Source organism: Ictalurus furcatus, chromosome 11 (assembly GCF_023375685.1).
Source record: "Ictalurus furcatus strain D&B chromosome 11, Billie_1.0, whole genome shotgun sequence".
Classification (NCBI taxonomy): domain Eukaryota; kingdom Metazoa; phylum Chordata; class Actinopteri; order Siluriformes; family Ictaluridae; genus Ictalurus; species Ictalurus furcatus.
In genome coordinates, this window is record NC_071265.1 from 21,570,899 (window position 1) to 21,592,671 (window position 21,773).

The following is a 21,773-nucleotide window of genomic DNA, read 5'->3' on the forward strand; positions in this document are numbered from 1 at the left end:
GATCCAGTAAGATGTGCTTGTGTGTAAAGAACTTGCTTGTGAGAGCTGCTAAAACACTTTTACTGCCTCTGTCAATCTCCAACAAGGCCAACCAGTTCTACCCGTTGTTGCTATGGCAGAATGCCTCGCCCCTATATATCACCGTGGCACTCAGCGCCACGGGAAGGAAAACGTATCTAGTATTATCGGCATGGGAAGATGGCATGTTTCAAGATGGCATACTCTACACAATCAGAAGACCAAAAACAAGGCAAGATCCGATCCAAAAAAAAAAAAAACAATCGCTCAGAACATTTTATTACGATCAGCACGGATCACACAGAACTTCTTAGCACATTTAATGCTACACATCCAGTAGATTGACACCGGGATGTCTGCATGTATTTTGGGGGGGGAGGGGTGTAGGGAGGGTTGTGTTTTAGATTCTTGTCAGCTGGTACCAAAGGCAGGAAGGCATAAAGTTCTCCATCTTGTCTGCAAAAAAGCCCAATGGTGCAAAAAGGGTGCTGAAGAACTGTGGGGGGAAAAAAGCAAAAGAGAAAATAATCCAGTGAAAAACAAACTGCATTCAGTATGTAGGCATCTTATCTGGACAAACAACACAAGGTGTAAAAGTACAATTTCAGTTAGTTCAGTGACAGCTGGTTCAATTCTCAGCTCTCCTCCTGACCCCATGTTTTTCCTTTTGAATAATTTATGTTGTTTTGACATTTAAAAAGTCAAAAGGAGTGGCCTGTCAGTTTCTGTCATTGTATATGCTGCTGTTTTTGTGCTTCTAATGAACAAAGCACATTATCCTTGTGAAAAAGAAAGAAAGAAAGAAAAAAAGGCAGAAGAATTAATTATAACCAAGTTGCTGATTCATTCCGTCCATTGACAGTCAGCAGAGAATGCATAAATACATAAATTATTAAATTTGCCCCTCTGACTACTACACTTTGAGTCATAGCTCAAGAGGAGCGCAGGCCAGACACAAACATTAGCGACGTTTTTCTCCAAACTCAAGCCAGCGCACAGCTCCAAGACGGCATGTTAGCATGAAAGCGCGCATCTGAATAGCATTTGAAGGATTACAGCTCGACTGATCATAAACAAGCGCTTAATGTGTTTATGAAGAGATGCATTTCACAGATGAACAGGTGTTTATGACTGAACATGGCAAGTTTCAACTGCAGTGCGAACAACAAGGGAGGAAAAGATTCTGATGCTCGGAGTTGGAGCTGGAGAAGCATCATCTATTTAAGCGCAGATCCAGGGAACAGATACGGCTAATGTAAATAAGTGCTGTACCATGACAAACGAGAATGATAAAAAGATACAGGCTGGCGAAGGTTGGTGTCCTCATAATGCTTAGTTTATTACTATGAAAAATAAGGGTACTATTCGTCTTGAACAGCATGTTTATAATGGACATGTGTGTGCTCGATGGGGTGGACGTGGAACTGTACGTGCGTCATTGCGTGTATGTCATGAAGGACTTTGTGATTTGAACAATCTGTGTCAATGGCAAGCTCCTTTTTACCCTTTCCAAAACACAAGAGGCTTTAAGTGCACGCAAACCAAACCGAAATCCACATCATTCGTCAACAAAATTAGGGGAAACAAACACAAAATAATAATAATAACAATAATAATAAAAGATGCGAGTGTCCAGTCACACCATGTGAACTGGGTTAAGGTTTGAATGGCGATCAGACCACAGCCATGGCTAATCTGGAGGACATTTAGAAGGCCTGGCCTGAGAGCTCTGCTTTTTCTCACCTCTCTTCATCTTGGCCCATTTCATTCACTTATTCTAACTGAGGGTTACATTAAGCAGGCTCTGGTTTCTACTGTAAACTCTTAACATATGTGGAATCTTTCTTAAAACAAGAGCCTATAAAGCAAATATCCAGTGTTAGGCTTTATTTAATGAGCGTGGAACATGCCAAGTGTAGATAAAGGCCTAATAAAAGATAGAGGCTAGGGTTATAAGCTACTACTTGAATATCCTGATATACAAACTCATCTTACTTGCTGTATTTGTTTGCTTATTCAGATATTCAAATAAGGCACATGCAACGTGAAATAGTAATAAAATTAACATTAAATTATTGTTAGATTTTACTGAGAAATACCACCATGATGTATTGATTTGCCATATTTTCCATCTATATTAGCTAGAATATTAATTTAGTAATAATAGTAGTAGTATTCTAACGGTTCTCGAGATGGATACCATATCCAGGTCAGACTGAAACGATTAAATTGCAATTATGGCTGCATGCAAAAAAAGAATGTTAAACTGTTGACTAAAAGCAAAAAAAACCAAAAAACTGTGGTCTGTTATAATGCTCATGGTAGTGCTACCTCAAGCAAGTGCATTCACATCAGTGCTGCTATAGAGACTTACAGCTTTGACAAAGACGCCCATGAGATCGGGGAACTGGTGTGTGAGCATAGCCAACATGGCAGTGAAGGAGCACAGGCCTGCTGTAAACAGGATGAAGAATGGCAGCTCTTTCTTAGGGTACACTGACACCTCATGAAAAGCTGAAACAAAGAGGAAAACACAGATGACCACATTTCTGATGCAGATATATATTTTTTAATCATCTGAATGACATGGCTAACCTGAAATAAGAAGGCTATACTCACATGGCAGTAGTTCTCTGTCTGCTGTCTCTGTGCAGCCGGGGTATGGGTAGAACAGATGACCCTTCTCCAGTGGGTAGGGAATAATCCGGAATGCTGGGCAGTGGATATCAAAATGAGATGAAGCTGTCATTTTTCAGGTGTTTACCTCAAATCAAATCAGGGATTATGTGGGGTAGGGAATCGTCACAGGTTCCTTATTCCTTCCAAATTGCAGAATAAATCATCCAAACTTACGTCACTTCTGCTTTCTGAGCAATTTTTTGCAAAATCCAAGACAAGAGACACAGTACATAGCTATCTTGTTCTTATTTGTGTTTAAATTAATTAATTAACTAATTAAAAATAACACCACATGAGTCAACTGTACATGACTTTCAAATTTGAAAAGTTACATAAAAAAAAAAAATCAATCAGCTTTTTATGAGTTGTATTCAGGCATTCTCTCTCATCTGGAAACTGTGCTGTTGTAAAAATCGAAAGAGGTCACAAGTTTAACAAATCACAGCATGGGCTACACCAAAGTTCAGTTGGGAGATAAACTCAGGCCACTATTTTCAAGAAGACCAGTTCACTAGATCGAAACCCAGATTCAGAAAAAAGCTTTAATAGCCGGACTATCCAAACAGACAGAAGCATTCAAATGCATTTTTAAATTCGTATATGTGGATTTAGTGTAACTTTGGTTTACCTATTATTGCTATGATGATTGATTGTGTGTGCATGATTTTATATATATATATATATATATATATATATATATATATATATATATATATATATATATATATATATATATATATATCTATCTCACACACACACACACACACAGTATCTCACAAAAGTGAGTACACCCCTCAGATTTTTGTAAATATTTGATTATATCTTTTCATGTGACAACACTGAAGAAATGACACTTTGCTACAATGTAGAGTAGTGAGTGTACAGCTTGTGTAACAGTGTACATTTGCTGTCCCCTCAAAATAACTCAACACACAGCCATTAATGTCTAAACCGCTGGCAACAAAAGTGAGTACACCCCTAAGTGAAAATGTCCAAATTGGGCCCAATTAGCCATTTTCCCTCCCCGGTGTCATGTGACTTGTTAGTGTTACAAGGTCTCAGGTGTGAATGGGGAGCAGGTGTGTTAAATTTGGTGTCATCACACTCACACTCCCTCATACTGGTCACTGGAAGTTCAACATGGCACCTCATGGCAAAGAACTCTCTGAGGGTCTGAAAAAAAGAATTGCTGCTCTACATAAAGATGGCCTAGGCTATAAGAAGATTGAGAAAAGACCCTGACACTGAGCTGCAGCACGGTGGCCAAGACCATACAGAGATTTAACAGGACAGGTTCCACTCAGAACAGGCCTCGCCATGGTCGACCAAAGAAGTTGAGTGCACATGCTCAGCGTCATATCCAGAGGTTGTCTTTGGGAAACAGACGTACGAGTGCTGCCAGCATTGCTGCAGAGGTTGACGGGGTGGGGGGTCAGCCTGTCAGTGCTCAGACCATACGCCGCACACTGCATCAAATTGGTCTGCATGGCTGTCGTCCCAGAAGGAAGCCTCTTCTAAAGATGATGTACAAGAAAGCCCACAAACAGTTTGCTGAAGACAAGCAGACTAAGGACATGGATTATGAGACCAAGATAAACTCATTTGGTTCAGATGGTGTCAAGCGTGTGTGGCGGCAACCAGGTGAGGAGTACAAAGACAAGTGTATCTTGCCTACAGTGAAGCATGGTGGTGGGAGTGTCATGGTCTGGGGCCGCATGAGTGCTGCCGGCACTGGGGAGATACAGTTCATTGAGGGAACCATGAATGCCAACATGTACTGTGACATACTGAAGCAGAGCATGATCGATATTCAGTATTCCAGCATGATAACAACCCCAAACACACCTCCAAGACGACCTCTGCCTTGCTAAAGAAGCTGAGGGTGAAGGTGATGGACTGGCCAAGCATGTCTCCAGACCTAAACCCTATTGAGCATCTGTGGGGCATCCTCAAACGGAAGGTGGAGGAGCACAAGGTCTCTAACATCCACTAGCTCCGGAGTGGAAGAGGACTCCAGTGGCAACCTGTGAAGCTCTGGTGAACTCCATGCCCAGGAGGGTTAAGGCAGTGCTGGAAAATAATGGTGGCCACACAAAATATTGACACTTTGGGCTCGATTTGGACATTTTCACTTAGGGGTGTACTCACTTTTGTTGCCAGCGGTTTAGACATTAATGGCTGTGTGTTGAGTTATTTTGAAGGGACAGCAAATGTACACTGTTACACAAGCTGTACACTCACTACTTTACATTGTAGCAAAGTGTCATTTCTTCAGTGTTGTCACATGAAAATATATAATCAAATATTTACAAAAATGTGAGGGGTGTACTCACTTTTGTGAGATACTATGTATATATGTATTAATAAAATTTATTTATTTATATTTATGCATTATTTTTATGGATGCCCAAAAAGCACTGAATTAAACTACAGTCCTGAATGAATAATATATATTCTGGTGTGTGTATTGGGTTCTTTTCAGTCTTATATATTTGGACAAACGGTTATGTAAAGTTTGAGTGTGAAGTTTATATTTGTGACACTCAGTTAGTGGCTTTTATTTTAAATAAATAAATAAATAAAAATGGTACTGAAAGTTTGGCCCGTGTAACCCCCCCCCCCCCCCCCCATCTAATTAATCTATCAATCCAAAAAAAATAAATCGGCCAACTAATTATGAAAATAATCATTAGTTGCAGCCCTAATATATACATATACATATATACTTACTGCCCTCCCAGGTGCAGTGGAGCAGGTTGAGCGCTCCCTCTGCTCGTTTCCAGTGCTGCAGGTGGAAGAATGCGTATGCCACTGCTTCACTGTCACCCCTCTTCAGAATGTGCTCTGGTGGCAGGATCAGGCTCTTCATCTCTAAAAGATACTACACACACATGCATATTACATGAGATTCTAAGCAAAATAATGTGAATTTTGGTACTGTTTGTTTGAGCTCTGTGCATATACAAATATGTTCATGATCCATTGCATTTAGGCTTCAGTGGATAGCAGCTACATTATAGAATTCCTGTCTGGGGACACAGCACAGTTCCAGAGGACAGGAATCTCATTCAGTCTGCTTGCAATAACAGACATCCATCAAAATGCCTCCATCAGATGGCTAAATGACCCTTTTCATGGGCACACTGGAGTCATAAATGTGTCCATGTGCCACCAACAAACAGGCACACAGACGGACATACATCTGCCCTTCCTGACTACCCCTGGCATTAGACTGGCATCTGTCCTTGGTGGCATCCCCTGGCACGCACACGTGCACACACACTGCTTTGAAGTGGGGATAGAATGTCCGTGCCTTTTATGTTGCTGGCTCTCTTAAAGCAGTGTTTCTCAGCTAAGCCTATGTCTGCCTCACACTGACCATCATTCTTTCAGTCTGCCAACAGAGACCAGACGAGTGCACTTATACTTCACCCCCCCCACACACACACCCATACATACATACATACATACATACATACACAAACACACTCTTGTGGTTTCCTAATTGGAAGGCAATTGGGAAACCATTGAATAACCATGTGCATATACTGCCCTCCACAATTATTGGCACCAATCAAGAAAATGAGCTCAAACATACAAGTTTGTATTTACAAGTATTTACAACATACAAGTATTTGTACTTAAACATTTTTCCCCCAAAACACTAAACATATTTAAATGTTTCTATAAAAAAACACTGGCTTTTTGGCACCCTTTCAATTAATAATATTTTGTGACACCCACCCTAGAAAGAATAGCAGTACGTTATTATATAAGCTCATTTGTGCATTTGGACTTCTCTTTCCTGTCCCGGCCAGGCAGCTGTGGCTCAGGTGTTAGAGTGGGTTGTCCACTAATCGCAGGGTTGGCGGTTCGATTCCCGGCTCACGTGTCTCCACAGGTCAAAGTGTCCGTGGGCACCATTCTGAACCCCAAGTTGCTCCAGAAGGCAGGCTAGAGTCTTGTGAGTGTGCGTGTGAGAATGGGTGAATGAGACACAGAGTAAAGCACTTTGTAGAACTGCTAAGGTTAAAAGGTGCAATATAAGTGCAGTTAAGACTAAAATGATCATTGCAAAACAACGAGTTCATGTTTCTTGAAACATTTCTTTGTTGATTTGTAAGTATGTTTGGCTCATCTCGTTGAAAGCTGTGCTTGTGGTCAAGTCTGTACCCACTGGCAGAGGCAATCAGATTTCCAGCTGATAGGCCTTGGTACTTAGCAAAATTCACAATGCCAACACTCATCACAAGAGCCCCTGAATCACCAGCCACAAAACAGCCTGAAAGAATCACTGATCCACCGCTATATTTGACAGTGGGGTGTCAGGTGCTTTTCCTTATGCAGTCCCGTTCTGTCACCAGACATGCTGATGGAGTGCACAAACAAAAAAAGTTTGATTTTGGTCTCATCTGACCCTGACCCATGATGCATAATTGCGCTTGGTGAAGTTCATGTGCTGCATTTCTTGCAACGCTTGTTGGTGAATTCCAACTTTTGCAGATGTGAAAATTGTGTTACAGCCCTAATTGTGCTTCGTAATATTTACAATCCAAAATGGATTAAATTCATTATTTTCCTCAAAATTCTACAAACAATACCCGATAATGACAACGTGAAAGAAGTTTGTTTGAAATCTTTGCAAATTTATTAAAAATGAAAAAAAAATAAAAATAAAAACACGTACATATTCACAGGCTTTGCTCAATACTTTGTTGAAGCACCTTTGGCACCAATTACAGCCTCAAGTATTTTTGAGTATGATGCTACAAGCTTGGCACACCTATTTTTGGGCAGTTTCTCCCATTCTTCTTTGAAGGACTTCTCAAGCTCCATCAGGTTGGATGGGGAGCGTCGGTGCACAGCCATTTTCAGATCTCTCCAGAGATGTTCAATCGGGTTCAAGTCTGGGCTCTGGCTGTGCCACTCAAGGACATTCTCAGAGTTGTCCTGTAGCCACTCCTTTGTTATCGTGGCTGTGTGCTTAGGGTCGTTGTCCTGTTGGAAGATGAACCTTTGCCCCAGTCTGAGGTCCAGAGCACTCTGGGGCAGGTTTTCATCAAGGATCTCTCTGTACATTACTGCATTCATCTTTCCCTCGATCCTGACTAGTCTCCCAGTTCCTGCCGCTGAAAAACATCCCCACAGCATGATGCTGCCACCACCATGCTTCACTGTAGGGATGGTATTGGCCAGGTGATGAGTGGTGCCTGGTTTCCTCCAGACATGACGCTTGCCATTCAGGCCAAAGAGTTTTCATCATGGTTTGAGTGTCTTTCAGGTGCCTTTTGGCAAACTCCGGTGGGCTGTCACGTGTCTTTTACTGAGGAGTGGCTTCCATCTGGCCACGCTACCATTCAGGCCTGATTGGTGGAGTGCTGCAGAGACGGTTGTTCTTCTGGAAGGTTCTCCTCTCTCGCTGGACACGCTGGAGCTCTGTCAGAGTGACCATCGGGTTTTTGGTCACCTCCCTGACTAATTTATTATATAATTTATATCATTTATGGATGATGGAGGCCACTGTGCTCACTGGGACCTTCAATGCTGCAGAAATGTTTCTGTACCCTTCCCCAGATCTGTGCCTCGATACAATCCTGTCTCGGAGGTCTCCAGACAATTCCTTGGACTTCATGGCTTGGTTTGTGCTCCGACATGCATTGTTAACTGTGGGACCTTATATAGACAAATGTGTGCCTTTCCAAATCATGTCCAATCAACTGAACTAACCACAGGTGGACTCCAATCAAGTTGTAGAAACATCTCAAGGATGATCAGTGGAAACAGGATGCACCTGAGCTCAATTTTGAGTGTCATGGAAAAGTCTGTGAATACTTATGTACATGTGCTGTTTTTGTTTTTTATTTTTAATAAATTTGCAAATATTTCAAACAAACTTCTTTCACGTCGTCATTGTGGGGTATTGTTTGTAGAATTTTGAGGAAAATAATGAATTTAATCCATTTTGGAATAAGGCTGTAACATAACAAAATGTGGAAAAACTGAAGTGCTGTGAATACTTTCCGGATGCACTGTATAATTGCTTATGTATTTTTTATATACCCATGACCTCATTTGTGCAATTCAACAACCATCTGTTGCTTTGGTGTTAACCAAGTTTTTAGTTGTTTCGGCAGGGGACACCCTTGACAGGGTGCCAACCCATCGCAGGGCACAATCTCGCTCATACACTCTCTCACACACACGCACACACACTGTACAATTTAGAGATGCCAATTAACCTACAATGCATGACTTTGGACTGGGGGAGGAAACCGGAGTACCCAGAGGAAACCCGCAAAGCACTGGGAGAACATGCAAACTCCGCGCACAATAGGGCAGATGTAGGAATTGAACCCCTAACCCTGGAGGTTCGAAGCAAACATGCTAACCACTAAGCCACCGTGCCCCCGCACATATTTTTTTTACTATTATTTAAAAGGCCATTCTAATGAGAAATTTTCTAGTTAGAACAAAGATATATAGTTTCTCCTATTGTATGAGTGGGAAAAATAAATCATTGTGTGCAATGTTATTTTATACAATTATTTTTGCTCATGTTTATGAAGGGTGCCAACAACACGAAGTGTAAAAGTGGGTAAGCTGCAAAGGTACCAAAAAAACCTCTCTGAAATAAGAACTTTTTGTACTAGAAAATGGTTTTCTGGTGCCAAAGATTCTACTACTATGTGCAATGTTTTTAGACACTTCACAGTATGTCTCCAGTGTCTCCTATGATGTAGTGCCATACAGGCACTATGGCAGTTGAATGTACAGGTGTGTGTGTGTTTGTGTGTGGCATTCATCTTAGACAGGTGCACTTTGTAGTCAGATCCAGTGTGTCTGAGGCTACATGGTGTAGGTGTGGGTGTGTATGTATGTGATGGGGCCTGGACAAGTTAGAACCAGGTACTGAGAGAAATGACGCATGAGGGCTTAAGAGTGTTTAACTTAATCTTAAAAGAGCAAAGAAAAAAAAATAATAAACAAAGAAAACAAAAGGAAGACATTTTAATACGGTAAACAATGGTCAGGCCATTGCTGCTGTTGTTCAGCCAGCTGTTCTACCTGCATATCTGAGAACATAAAACTCCAACTGAATTCTTAATGTGCAACTGGGGGAGATTTGAGGGGGGTAAAAAAACAAAAAAACAATGACTGTCTATAATAATGCAACAGCAGCACCTACTGGTCTGTTTAGTAAACTGGGTTATGGTACTTTTAAAGAGAGTTTTCTGAGCACCACTTTCTGCCTCTTCCAGTGTTTCCAATTGTAATTAATTTTAGTCAGTTTTATGCTTTCTTTTTTAAATACTTTCCCCTTTGCTAACTCTATGCAAATTGTATTTTACGCCACGGACATTTGCTACACGTCGTACTGTGTATGATGGTGTGTGTGAGAGACAAAATTGGAATTTGATTTGAATTTGTATTTTTCTGCCTTCGAACAGATGAACATAATGAAAATTCAAATTGTGTTATGATATAAATGATAAAACATTAAAAATGTTAATACTGGGGGGGTGGGGACAAAAATGCAACAAGATACAAAAAGAAGAATTTTACTCTGAATTGTAATCAAATTGAACTCTAAGGCCCAAGGCCATACACAACTGTACTGAGAAACGTCGCCAGCCCGAAAATTAAAATGGGTATTTATGTAAATATGGAAAAACTAATTACAAACAACACACAGGAAAATATCAGTTTTATGTCGATAATAAAGGTGATGGAGTCTAACCTTTGGTACATGTGGGTTGAACTCTACAGCTCTGTGTATAGCCTCCACAGCATTCATCTCTGCAGTGCTAAGTCCTCGCCTAGAGGCTGTCTCCGGTGAGAATCTGAAGCACACACACATGCAGAAACTCAATCCAATTAATTACACTACCAGTTAAAGGTTAGACACACTAGGAACTAAATTATCTTTAGCAACTAGCTCAATTATATGACTTGTAATCCTTGTTTCCCCATGCAAGTACTTTTTGCTTCAACTTTAATAGACTCCTCCTGGGTAAAGCTCAGAAGTGAACCTGGATGAGAAAATGCCAAGAGGCAAGATGCAAAACCTCATCAGGAATACTGTTAGACATTTTATAACAAGAATAATTACTTTAATGTAGTTAAAAAAAAAAAACTAATATCAAAAGAAAAGCCTTCTATGAACACAGGTGTCTACACTTACTATAAAACAATATAAATGGTTCTGTTAGGAGGTTTGTATTAAAGCTGAGAGGAATGTGTTTAACTGGAAATGTACATTACCCACTTACTTGTCTGACACTGCCCGTGCTTTAAGTAAGGCAGATGTGTAGCATATAGTGGCAGATTTTGGCAAGCTGATATCTTGAAAAACAGAGCAAAGAAACAAATGAGGCTTAGGAGCATGTGATGAGGATGGAAAATAAGTATGCTATCCTACTGCTAAACTAAATAACTAGATCATTGCTGTAGGATGCCAAATGACAATGCTTCTTCAGCTCACCATCATATTTTGCTAAAACTGCTTGGACATCAGCATAGGCCTGTAGCTCCAATAATGCTTCTAGAAGGTTCTCGTGTATATTTAACATTCCAAGTAAGGGATATTCTTTTATTAACTATGGAAGAGAAGGGAAAAAAAAACCAACAACAAATCACAACAAAGCCATTCAAACTAGTAGAATAAAAATGAATGAATATCAGCGTACTGTGTAATAAAATTATTCTTGTTTGAACAGTACAGTCGGAGTGATTGCAGTATTTTTCTAAATATTCAAACAAGAACAATTCATCACATCACAAAATACCTATCCTGTATGCAAATCTCCTCTGCAAACACTGCATGCAAAGTATACACATTGGTCTTACATCTCTCATCATCTTCACAGCTTCTTTTATACGTCCCAGTTTACGAGCACACATGGCCAGTCTGCGCTTGATGTACACCAGAAGATTTGTGTCTTTCCCCGCTGATGAATCAAAGGCAATTAGCATTATTATAAATACAATTATACCATGTGGGCTGAGTGTGCACAAGTGTGTGTATGTGGACTTCATGTACCGAACTTTAGCGCTTGTTTGAAGAGTCTCTCAGCTTCTATAATGGTAGTGGCTTCCTCTTCAGCAAGAAGCACATACGCTGCAGCACATCTGTACAAATGTAAGTGTGGATTTAAGGCTGAATACTGCATTTGTCCCCTCTAGAGCAGCGGTTCTTAACCTTTTTGCGAGTGTGACCCACTTTTAAGAACGACATCCACCAGTGGCTTCTCTGTGAACCTCTGTGTATGATCGCTTAAAATAAAAGTTTTCCCACAACCCCCCATGTTAAGAACTGCTGCTGTAGAGAAAACATGACAGCTACCTTTAAATCAGAACAAAAAGCTTCCCATTGTTTGGTGTGTCCATTATAATCAAGCCACAGTATGGAGGAATATTTCAAAATATTAAAAAAAAAAAGAACTAAATAATAAACTTTAAAAAAAAAAAAGTAATAACTAAATCTAATAAAATAATGAAACAATACAATTTAATAAAAAAAACTTTTTAAACACTTTCACTAGAAACAGTGAAATATTACAACAATAAAAATTAAAAATTCACATTAGGAATGTAATATATAACGAAATAATATAAATATAAACAATATACTTATACAAACGTTGACCATTTCTATTGCAGTAATATCCAGAGCAATGCTGACATGTAAATACAGGCCGAGGTTAACCATAATTCATGCAAACAGGTCAATATTACTTTCCAACATGGACTCACCCTCCATTTTAATAGGAACACCTGTACACCTGCACATTCATGCAGTTATCTTATCAGCCAATCATGTGACAGCAGCACAATGCATAAAAAACATGCAGATACAGGTCAAGAGCTTCAGGTAATGTTCACATCAAGCATCATAATGGGGAAAAAGTGTGGTCTCTGTGACCTTAACCGTGGCATGCTTGCCAGATGGGTTGGTTTGAGTTTTTCAGAAACTGCTGATCTCCTGGGATTTTCACACACAGCATTCTCTAGAGTTTACAAAGAATGGTGCCAAAAGCAAAAAAAACATCCTGTGAGCTGAGGGTCTGCAGGTTGAAACCCCTCATCGATGAGAGACATAGTGCCCTCCACTAATATTGGCACCCTTGATAAATATGAGCAAAGAAGGTTATGGAAAATTGTCTTTATTATTTAACCTTTTGATCTTTGGTTCAAAACCTTCACAAAAATACTCTACTTTCATGGATATCAAACAAAACACAATAAAAAAAAAAAATCTGTTAAATGTATGCAACTATTATTGGCACCCCCATGAATTAATATGAGAAAAATAAATTTGAAGTACATTCCCATTGATATTTTAAAATTTTTAGTACACCTGGGTGACTAGGAACAAGAAATTGTCCAACCATGACTTCCTGTTTCACAGGAGTATAAATATGAGGTAACACATAGGCCAAATTCCTTTAGTCATTCATAACAATGGGTTAGACCAAGGAATATAGCTGTGATGTGCGGCAAAAGGTTGTTGAGCTTCACAAAATGGGAAGTGGCTATAAGAAAATAGCACAAACGTTGAAAATGACCATTTCCACCATCAGGGCAATAATTAAGAAGTTCCAGTCAACTGGAATTGTTATGAACCAACCTGGAATTGGTCATGTGTCTATATTGTCTCAATGCACTGTGAAGAGGATGGGTCGAGTGGCCAAAAAATCTCCAAGGATAACTGCTGGAGAATTGCAAAAGTTAGTTGGGGTCAGAATGTCTCCAAAACTACAATCCGAATTCACCTATATCGCCACAAATTGTTTGGAAGTGTTTCAAGAAAAAAGCCTCTACTCTCGTCCAAAAACAAACTCAAGTGTCTTCAGTTTGCCAGACACTACTGAACTTCAAATGGGATCGGTTCTATGGTCAGATGAAACCAAAATAGAGCTTTTTGGCAATAAACATCAGAAAGGTAGCCATATGGAAAAGTATCTCATGCCCACGGTTAAATATGGTGGTGGCTCTTTAATGTTTTAGGGCTGTTTCTCTAACAGAGGACCTGGACATTTTGTTAGGATACATGGCATCATGGACTCTATCGAATATCAACAGATATTAAACGAAAACCTGACTGCCTCTGCCACAAAGCTTAAAATGGGCCATGGTTGGATCTTCCAACAGACCAATTATCGAAAACATACATCAAATTCAACATAAAAGTGGTTTACTGACCACAAAATCAAGGTCCTCCGATCCCTTGCCATGTATTCTCCAACCTCATCAGGCATTATAGAACACTCAGAGCTGTTATCTTGGCAAAGGAAGGTAGCACAAAGTATTGACTAAAATGGTACCCAAAATTGTTTTACACATTTAACAAAGATTTTTTTTTAATAAACCATTTTTTCATATCCATGAGCGTTAGAATATTTTTTTAACAATATAGACCATTTTTCACAGCCTTCTTTGCTCATATTTACCAAGAGTGCCAATATAAGTGGATGGATTAATTCTCCACTGTATCAGTGGGGAATGACCAGAGTAGACTGAGCTGACAGGAAGTCTATAGTAACTCAAATAAGCACTCGTTACAACTGTGGTGAGCAGAAAATCATCTCAGCATGCACAACACATCAAACCTTGAGTTGGGTGGGCTACAATGGCAGAAGACCTCGGGTTCTAGTCCTGTCAGCCAAGAACAAGAATCTGAGGCTATAATGGGCACAGACTCACTGAAACTGGACAGCTGAAAACTGGAAAATGACCAGATGATTCTGTGCCCATGATGGCCTCAGATTCTTGTTTTTGGCTGACAGGAGTGGAACAATGCGGTCTTCTACTGTTGAAGCCCATCCACTTCAAGGTTTGATGCTTTGTGCATGCTGAGATGCTTTTTTGCTCACCAAAGAGTGATTATTTGTGTTACTTTATCCTTCCTGTCAGCTTGAACCATTCTGGCGATTTTCCTCTGACCTCTCTTATCAACACCCACAGAACTGTCACTCATTCAGTGTTTTTTTTGTGCTTTTTCACCATTCTCTGTAAACTCTAGAGACTGTTGTGTGTGAAATTTCCAGGAGACCAGCAGTTTATGAAATACTCAAACCAACCCATCTGGCACCAACAACCATGCCACAGTTAGTCACAGAAATCACATTTTTTCTTCATTCTGATGCTTGATGTGAACATTAACTGAAGCTCTTGACCTGTATCTGCATGATTCTTATGATCTGCATGGCACTGCTGCCACATGATTGGCTGATTAGAAATCTACCCAAATGCGCAGGTGTTCCTATTAAAGTGGACGGTGAGTGTATATGCTTATATGAGGAGCATTATTATGGCTGACTGACAGCTCAGTTGGAACAAAAAACATTTTTGTATACAAAACATCAGAGGGAAGCAGCTGAATAAAATTTCTATTCAATCGTTTGAATAGTGTGCTACACAGAAGAATAATTATTGTGTAGACCTTTGTATCTGATTAGTTTTCCAATTGGAATCGCTGCATACTTTTATGAGAGTCACGACACACAGTGACCGACATGGACAGTGCTAAAAGGTCCTGTGGGGAAACAAAGCTCATTACAGATTTTAAACGATTCATGAAATGATTGAGAGGTTATATGGGCGATAAAATTGGAATCAAACTAATATCTAACAGCAGATACAGGACATGAATTCAACACAGTGAAATTGGCTCAGCTTTTACCGTTCACCAGACATCCAGATAGTGCTCTTGTTTTCATAGAAAATGTAGCTACATGGTGAAGAGAAACCTATCTAACCTTTTCTCATATACATACATACATAAATACAATTTTAGGAATGTAACAAATCACTCTGATCCGGTTGAAAATCGATGGTGACGATTCAAGTCGGTCGAGATATTAAACGAATTGTGATGTGCGTTTTAAACAGCGGGGGTGGTGAAGCAGTATACTGTGACCTCGCTTTACAGGCACGATAGCAGCGAGCAAGTTGTAGCGTTAGCAGCAAACTCATTTAAATCGGAGGAGTGACGGCATTTTGCCTTTCCGAAGACTAAAAATGAAAGCGGTGAAGTGGTAACCGACAAAACAAAAACTGTTGTATATACAGTTTGTATATGTTAATATACACTAATAACACAAACATGATGCGGTATATAAACAGTCACCACAGCGAGAAGCTCCATTCACCTCCGTCTGCATGTAAAAAGCTATTAATAGGCCACACCACACCGACCGGCGGATTTGCAGACCTGCTCGCGGTAACGAGTGCGAGAGCCACAGAAATCACAAGGTGCATCGGTGTTTTCATGGCAAAAGAAAACAGCCACCTTTGTCCCTAGTGAAAGGGTTTTTTCATCAACAGGGGACATTGTGAATGTGCAGAGATCTCGACTTCTGCCGGAAAATGCGGATACGCTGATATTTCTTTTAAAATTTTATAAAAATTAAACTTTTTTTTAAATCCAAGCTAGGAAACAGCACAGGCAAAGCGTTAGTTTGATTATATGAAGAGATTTCTTTTATTTGTATTATTTATTTATTTCATTTGGGATTTGTTTAAAAAATCCAATTTAGTTTTGTTATTTGACATAAGATATAAAATATATTTCAATTTCACAAAGAAGTATGCAGCATTTTGTCTGAGAAATAATAAAAGGACCCTTTTTCCATTTAGAATTTGTCTTAAATCTCATTTTGCTAAAATATTATATATATATATATATATATATATATATATATATATATATATATATATATATATATATATATATATATATATAATTTTATTTTTCTTATTTTTTTTAAAAATCATATCGTGAAACCAGTATGGTGAATCACATCGCGAATTGAGGGAATCGTTACATCCCTAATATATATAGATATAGAAGTTATAAATATTAGAAGTTAAGTAAAGGAAACCTGTTAACCTGTTTTATGTCTGCTTGAATGGAAAGGTTTAAATTTTCTTTTATCAACCAGAGCATTTGAGCAGAGCAGCTGAATGTCGAGCTGAATTTTCTGCGGCCGGTTGGAGCGTACGATATGTGGCTATTTAACTAAGTAAATAGCAAACTAAAGGAAACTCTGGTTGATATCAAGATAAACATACTGACGATCGGACAATGTAGTTATATAAATATATCTAACTGAAATATCTTGTCTGAACAAAAGAAAATGCTTTTCTACATGTCCTGTGAATGACTGCCTGCCGGTCTGTCTAAGTAGGCGCTCCGAATGTTGCCGTGGCAACGACCAACTGCCTTGGCAATCTAACTGCTCATTGCTTGTTGTGTTATTGTTGTAGATGGCAGAAGAAGTGGGTGTGTCATACATACTCAGCCAATCACAAAGCCCTTTGTGTTTGATGAATAAAAGCGACAGTTTTCATTTAAAGCATATTTTAGGTAGCAGGCAACATCACTTGTTTCATTGACTGTGATTAACTGAATGAAAGAATCATTTTATAAATCAGCTATTTATTTATGCTCAACATTCCCTGCATTATTATTTACATATTCTTATACTGCACAATCTATATAACTATTTATATATTTATTTTAAACACTGTCCATATACCTATTTTAACAATGTCCAAAATATTGCTCCATATTGTAGGCACAAATGAATAGTTTCCAAAATCAAATATAAAAACAACTTAAGATATATCAAATAATAGCTACATGATAATGTGTCTTTAACATAGACATGTGGATATTCTACTAGATTTGCTCTGAACCTAAACATATAATAATACAGAGACAGAACTAAGGAACCAAAAACAAGAAAGAGGAAGGAGGAGACAATTCATTACAAAATAAGAATACGAATTACTATTACTCACTCATGGTTGAGCTCAATAGCCTGGTAAGCAGCTCTGATACGAGCCTGAGGATTCCTCTCTCGCCAGGCCTTCTGCATCACTGTTTCACACACACACAAAGACACACACACTGACCTACTGCAATCTGCACAGACTGCATACGACTCACTAAGTAAATATGTTCTACAGACTGAGGAAGACGAAACTAACCAGTATCCTCTGGTTTGAGTTGTTGTGTGTCAGAGGTAAAGAAGGTCTGATGGTCTTGTGCTGACAGATTCATGTCGTAGTAAGTCAGTGGTTCTTTACCTGTCACCCACGTGTACCTGAAGAAAGACAGAGAGGAAGGAGGAAGGTAATGATGGGTGACAGCAATATTTATACACAACAAAAAGGCTGGATGCAAAACACAGGGAACTAACGACAGAGATAAAGAGAGCTCACCTGTTATACTCTGCACCTCGAAAAAGATTAAGGGGGTTCCTCCATACTTTACACTCTGCGAACAGACGCATGCCACCAATTAGCCATTTCAGTAAAGGCTTACTAACAGAACAAAAGCACACGAGGTCAGTGCGTGTGTTAATTCAACAACCTATGACTGGTAATGTTCAAGTGTGTTTTTGTTACAAACTACACAAATTGTCCAAGAAAATACGTCTCGTTAAAAATGATCCCCCACCACAGTTCCCATTGCACACGATGTTTTTACTTGCTTGCCCCTAGGTGTTTAACTCAATACACATGCATCTTCAGCTATTCCTTTGGACATGAGATGATGTTACCTTCCCCACAGAAGTGCACTGATAGTGTAGGAGAAGAAAGGCACAGCTGTGTTCTTACAGATGTGCGTTTATGGCTACCTGAGACGCTGGGCCGCTGCTCCACTTCCCCGTTAGCTGAGGAGAAGAGACTCGCTGAGCTGTTGGTCTCCACACCGCCGAGGAGGGGACGCAAGTGACTGACAGACACCTGTTCGATGAAGGATGTGCCGTACTTTCTGAAGTACCACCACTCGAAGATCTGAGCCCGAGGATGCAGATTGATGACGAGGAAAAAGGGAGCGAGAGGTAATGGAACAAAGACAGACATTTCACATGTGATTTTCTTCTACGTTTTTCCTCTTTTGGTTCGTAGGGCTGTTAAAAGCAGTCTTTCACCTGGGTTCTCTGGCTTCCTCCCAAAAAATATGGCAATACACTAAATTGTGCCTGGGTGGGTGTGTGTGTGTGTGTGTGTGTGTGTGTGTGTGAGTGATGGACTGGTGTGCCATCTACGGTGCCTCACAACCAGTGTCCCACCCTGACAAGGATGAAGGAAGGAAGGAAGGGAGGGAGGGAGGAAGGGAGGAAGTGAGTGAGTGAGTGAGAGAGAGAGATTCTCAGAATTTTATTGCCAAAATTGTTTCCGTCAAGCTTCACAGGTGCTGACGTGTTGCTCTGTCCAACAGCTAAGAGATCAGAAATATATATCTTTGGGTATGAGGAATTTAGGATGTTTTCAAACCTGGTACATTTCCTCCCTTGGTTTGGTTCGTCTGGACACATATGAACACGGCAATCGGAGCTCGGAGAGGTTCTCTTGTGGTGAGAAAGCAATCCAACCCAACAGAACGATGAACCAAACTGTATAGCAATGCATGATGGAAACTGCGTTACCTAAAAATTTTTTTTATTTTTTATTTTTATTTTTTTTAAATACACGTGTTTGCTAAAGGCTCACAAAATGAATCGTGGTTTAACTTGGACCAAAGACGAGGTAAAATGCCTCATCAACATTTGGTCTGACGAGCATATTTCTGAACAACTTTAAAAAACTTACAAAGTCAAGCATCTCAATGAGATGGGCTTTTAATTCCTCTATGGAACATATCAATCAGATCAATTATAATAACTACAGGTAAAAACGAAAGCCACAATAAGCTCACGGACCTGCTGTCTATCCATCTTGATCTATGATCGCTATGAGAGGAACCCCAAAACATAAACAGGTGCACTCTGACCAATAAGAGGACAGTTTACTCACATGTGACCTGCAGAAATTTTGGTACTCTTTGAAATGTTGCCTTGTGAAAGCGAACCGAGCCAAGGAGAAAATACAGCGTTGTGACCATTTAAGTCCGCGTTTCGGCACAAAGCAGAGATCTACAGTTCTGAAAACGCCACCAATCATTCATTCATGTGCTTAATCCTGGTGAGGGTTGCGGTGGATCCGGAGCCTCTCCAGGGAGCACGGGGTGCGAGGCAGTAATACACCCTGGATGCAAACGCCAGTCCATTACAGGGCACCATGCATGCATGCATGCATGCATGCGCGCGCACGCACACACACATACACTTACTCCTAGGGGAAATTTTGCATAGCCAATCCACCTAGCAGCATGTTTTTAGGGGAAACCAGTGAAACCGGACAAAAGTGCAAAACTCCATATTTTATTTTTATATATATATATATATATTATATAAAGAGAGAGAGAAACTTGAGGTAAAGACTCTCTGACTGTTAATAATGTCTTTCATCATGAATATGAATCTTACCAGTATAAGACCAGAGATGAGCGAGGAGGTTCCTGTGAGTGCAACGTAAAACTTAGGGGTAAGAGTGTTCAAAAACATGGATGCTGCAAGAAAAGAAAGAAGAGGAGAAAAACAGAGGAAGAATAACGTGTTAGTTGAGTGTTAGCTCCAGATGCCAGAACACAGGGACATCACAGAGAATGCATACTGTCCTCATACATGCATTTTAATCAGTGTATACACAAGGCTTCAAGTCTCGGTTCCTCCAGTAACACAGTTAGCATTAACAAGCTACCATGAGCGACCAAAAATAAATAAATAAAAAAAAATAATAATAAAGCCCCGATACTCTTCCCTGCAGTCTTTAATAAACCTGAGCCTTTAAAGAAACCCCAAAGGAACCAAAACTAAGCTGCTGTGCGCGAGAACACACAGCGATACCTGCTAGCTAGGCTGCATTAACATTAGCAGTCCGCGCGACTAGCATCAGCAGCAGCTTGTTGTTTTGAACATTACCGGCAGCGACGGACTCCTGGAGCTTCAGCGGACTCCGCAGCACATAAATCATAGTTAACACCATGGCGAACCAAACCGCACACACGTACGTCCACGAGCAGGACAGCCACGACTTCAGCTTCTCCGCAAAGCCATGGGCTTGAGGAGCACTGCTGTTCTCGTCCGCCATTTTTCACCGTATGACAATAAACATGAGAATGACGGGATACCGGAGAAGGCTGTAATATGGGCAAACCTCCATAGGACGGCGCCGGCGCCACGTTCCTCTTCCCACCCGTATTCCGACACATTTCCCCCCCGCCTCCTCTGCGCAAGGATTGTGTCGTTTAGTGTTACAGTAAACTTGTGCTGCCTTCACATGCGCGCCTGTATGCTGGTTTTCCAGCGACTGAATGTTTGGTATTAGTTGGCTAGCCGTATCTTCCTCTCATTGGCCGCTGTTTAAAACCGGCTACATTTGCTATATAAGGCTATACTATAAGTAAACTGTATTTATAAACATACAAAGCCTTATTTCTGACCACTGGTCATTTAGTACACCATAATAATAAAAAATGATACGATTTACCCCATGCTGCAAAGGAGAAAACTCTTGGGAAACTTATTTGAGTTAAATCAAAGAATCGATCGTCGTTGTATAATCTAACATGGAGAACATATCGAACAGTTCTAATGATTCAGAAAAGATTTTATTTGGATCATCTCGCCCTAAGTGACAAACAAGTAGTCACACTGTGGAAGGACAGCTGAAGGGACTTTTAGGTTGGTAACTCGTATTTCACGACAACTCCGAGAGCACATGAAGGTAGCATGATTGAATAGCTGATTGCGCAAGCTGTGAACTATCCAATCAGGGTGCTGCAGTAGGGCAGGGAGGCGGGATTTTCCGTAATACTGGTGGAAAATAAATCCACAGACTGCACCCGTTTCCGAAGCGGTTCCAGCTGTTCGTCTGAAAGAACGTATAGACAGTCTTTTTTTGTTGTTGTTGTTTTTTCTTTTCAGTTAGTGTGTGGATTCATTTCGCCTCCGAGAGATGCGAAGCGCACATAAGAAGACATAAGATAGACATCCGTGCACATTTAGTTTCCAGTTTATCAGGTCCATCTTGTAACTACACTCATTGTCCTTGATAAGGTGCAGAGGCACTTGGTAGGTGTGTAGTTACTGACTGTAATCATGTGATCTTGTTCATTTGGTTACAGTGCAGGAAATCACACCCCAATATGATTAAAGTTAATTATAGGTATTAATGAAGAC

At 40.1% G+C, this 21,773-nt stretch overlaps 1 protein-coding gene across 1 annotated transcript; it reads right to left on the minus strand.

The window, feature by feature from the left end:
- Positions 1 to 256: 256 nt before the first annotated feature.
- On the minus strand, positions 257 to 21,025 carry st7l (suppression of tumorigenicity 7 like). The gene is made up of 15 exons (XM_053635858.1): positions 20,514 to 21,025; positions 20,019 to 20,101; positions 18,345 to 18,504; positions 17,926 to 17,980; positions 17,692 to 17,807; positions 17,503 to 17,581; positions 11,738 to 11,826; positions 11,545 to 11,645; positions 11,180 to 11,294; positions 10,968 to 11,040; positions 10,436 to 10,538; positions 5,428 to 5,578; positions 2,638 to 2,730; positions 2,393 to 2,532; positions 257 to 514 (listed from the first exon to the last, which is right to left on the minus strand). The coding sequence occupies exons 1-15, from the start codon at positions 20,680 to 20,682 to the stop codon at positions 419 to 421; spliced, it is 1,623 nt and encodes a 540-aa protein (XP_053491833.1). The 5' UTR covers positions 20,683 to 21,025; the 3' UTR covers positions 257 to 418.
- Positions 21,026 to 21,773: the final 748 nt, after the last annotated feature.

Excerpts from the sequence above, each read along its gene's own strand:
- st7l (XM_053635858.1), bottom strand. The coding sequence starts at position 20,682 with ATGGCGGACGAGAACAGCAGTGCTCCTCAAGCCCATGGCTTTGCGGAG. Across the intron at positions 18,505-20,018 it reads TCATCTCTGGTCTTATACTG|ATCTTCGAGTGGTGGTACTT; the intron begins GTAAGATTCATA and ends CCTCGGGCTCAG. Across the intron at positions 11,827-17,502 it reads GCTATTGAGCTCAACCATGA|ATGTGCTGCAGCGTATGTGC; the intron begins GTGAGTAATAGT and ends ACATTTGTACAG.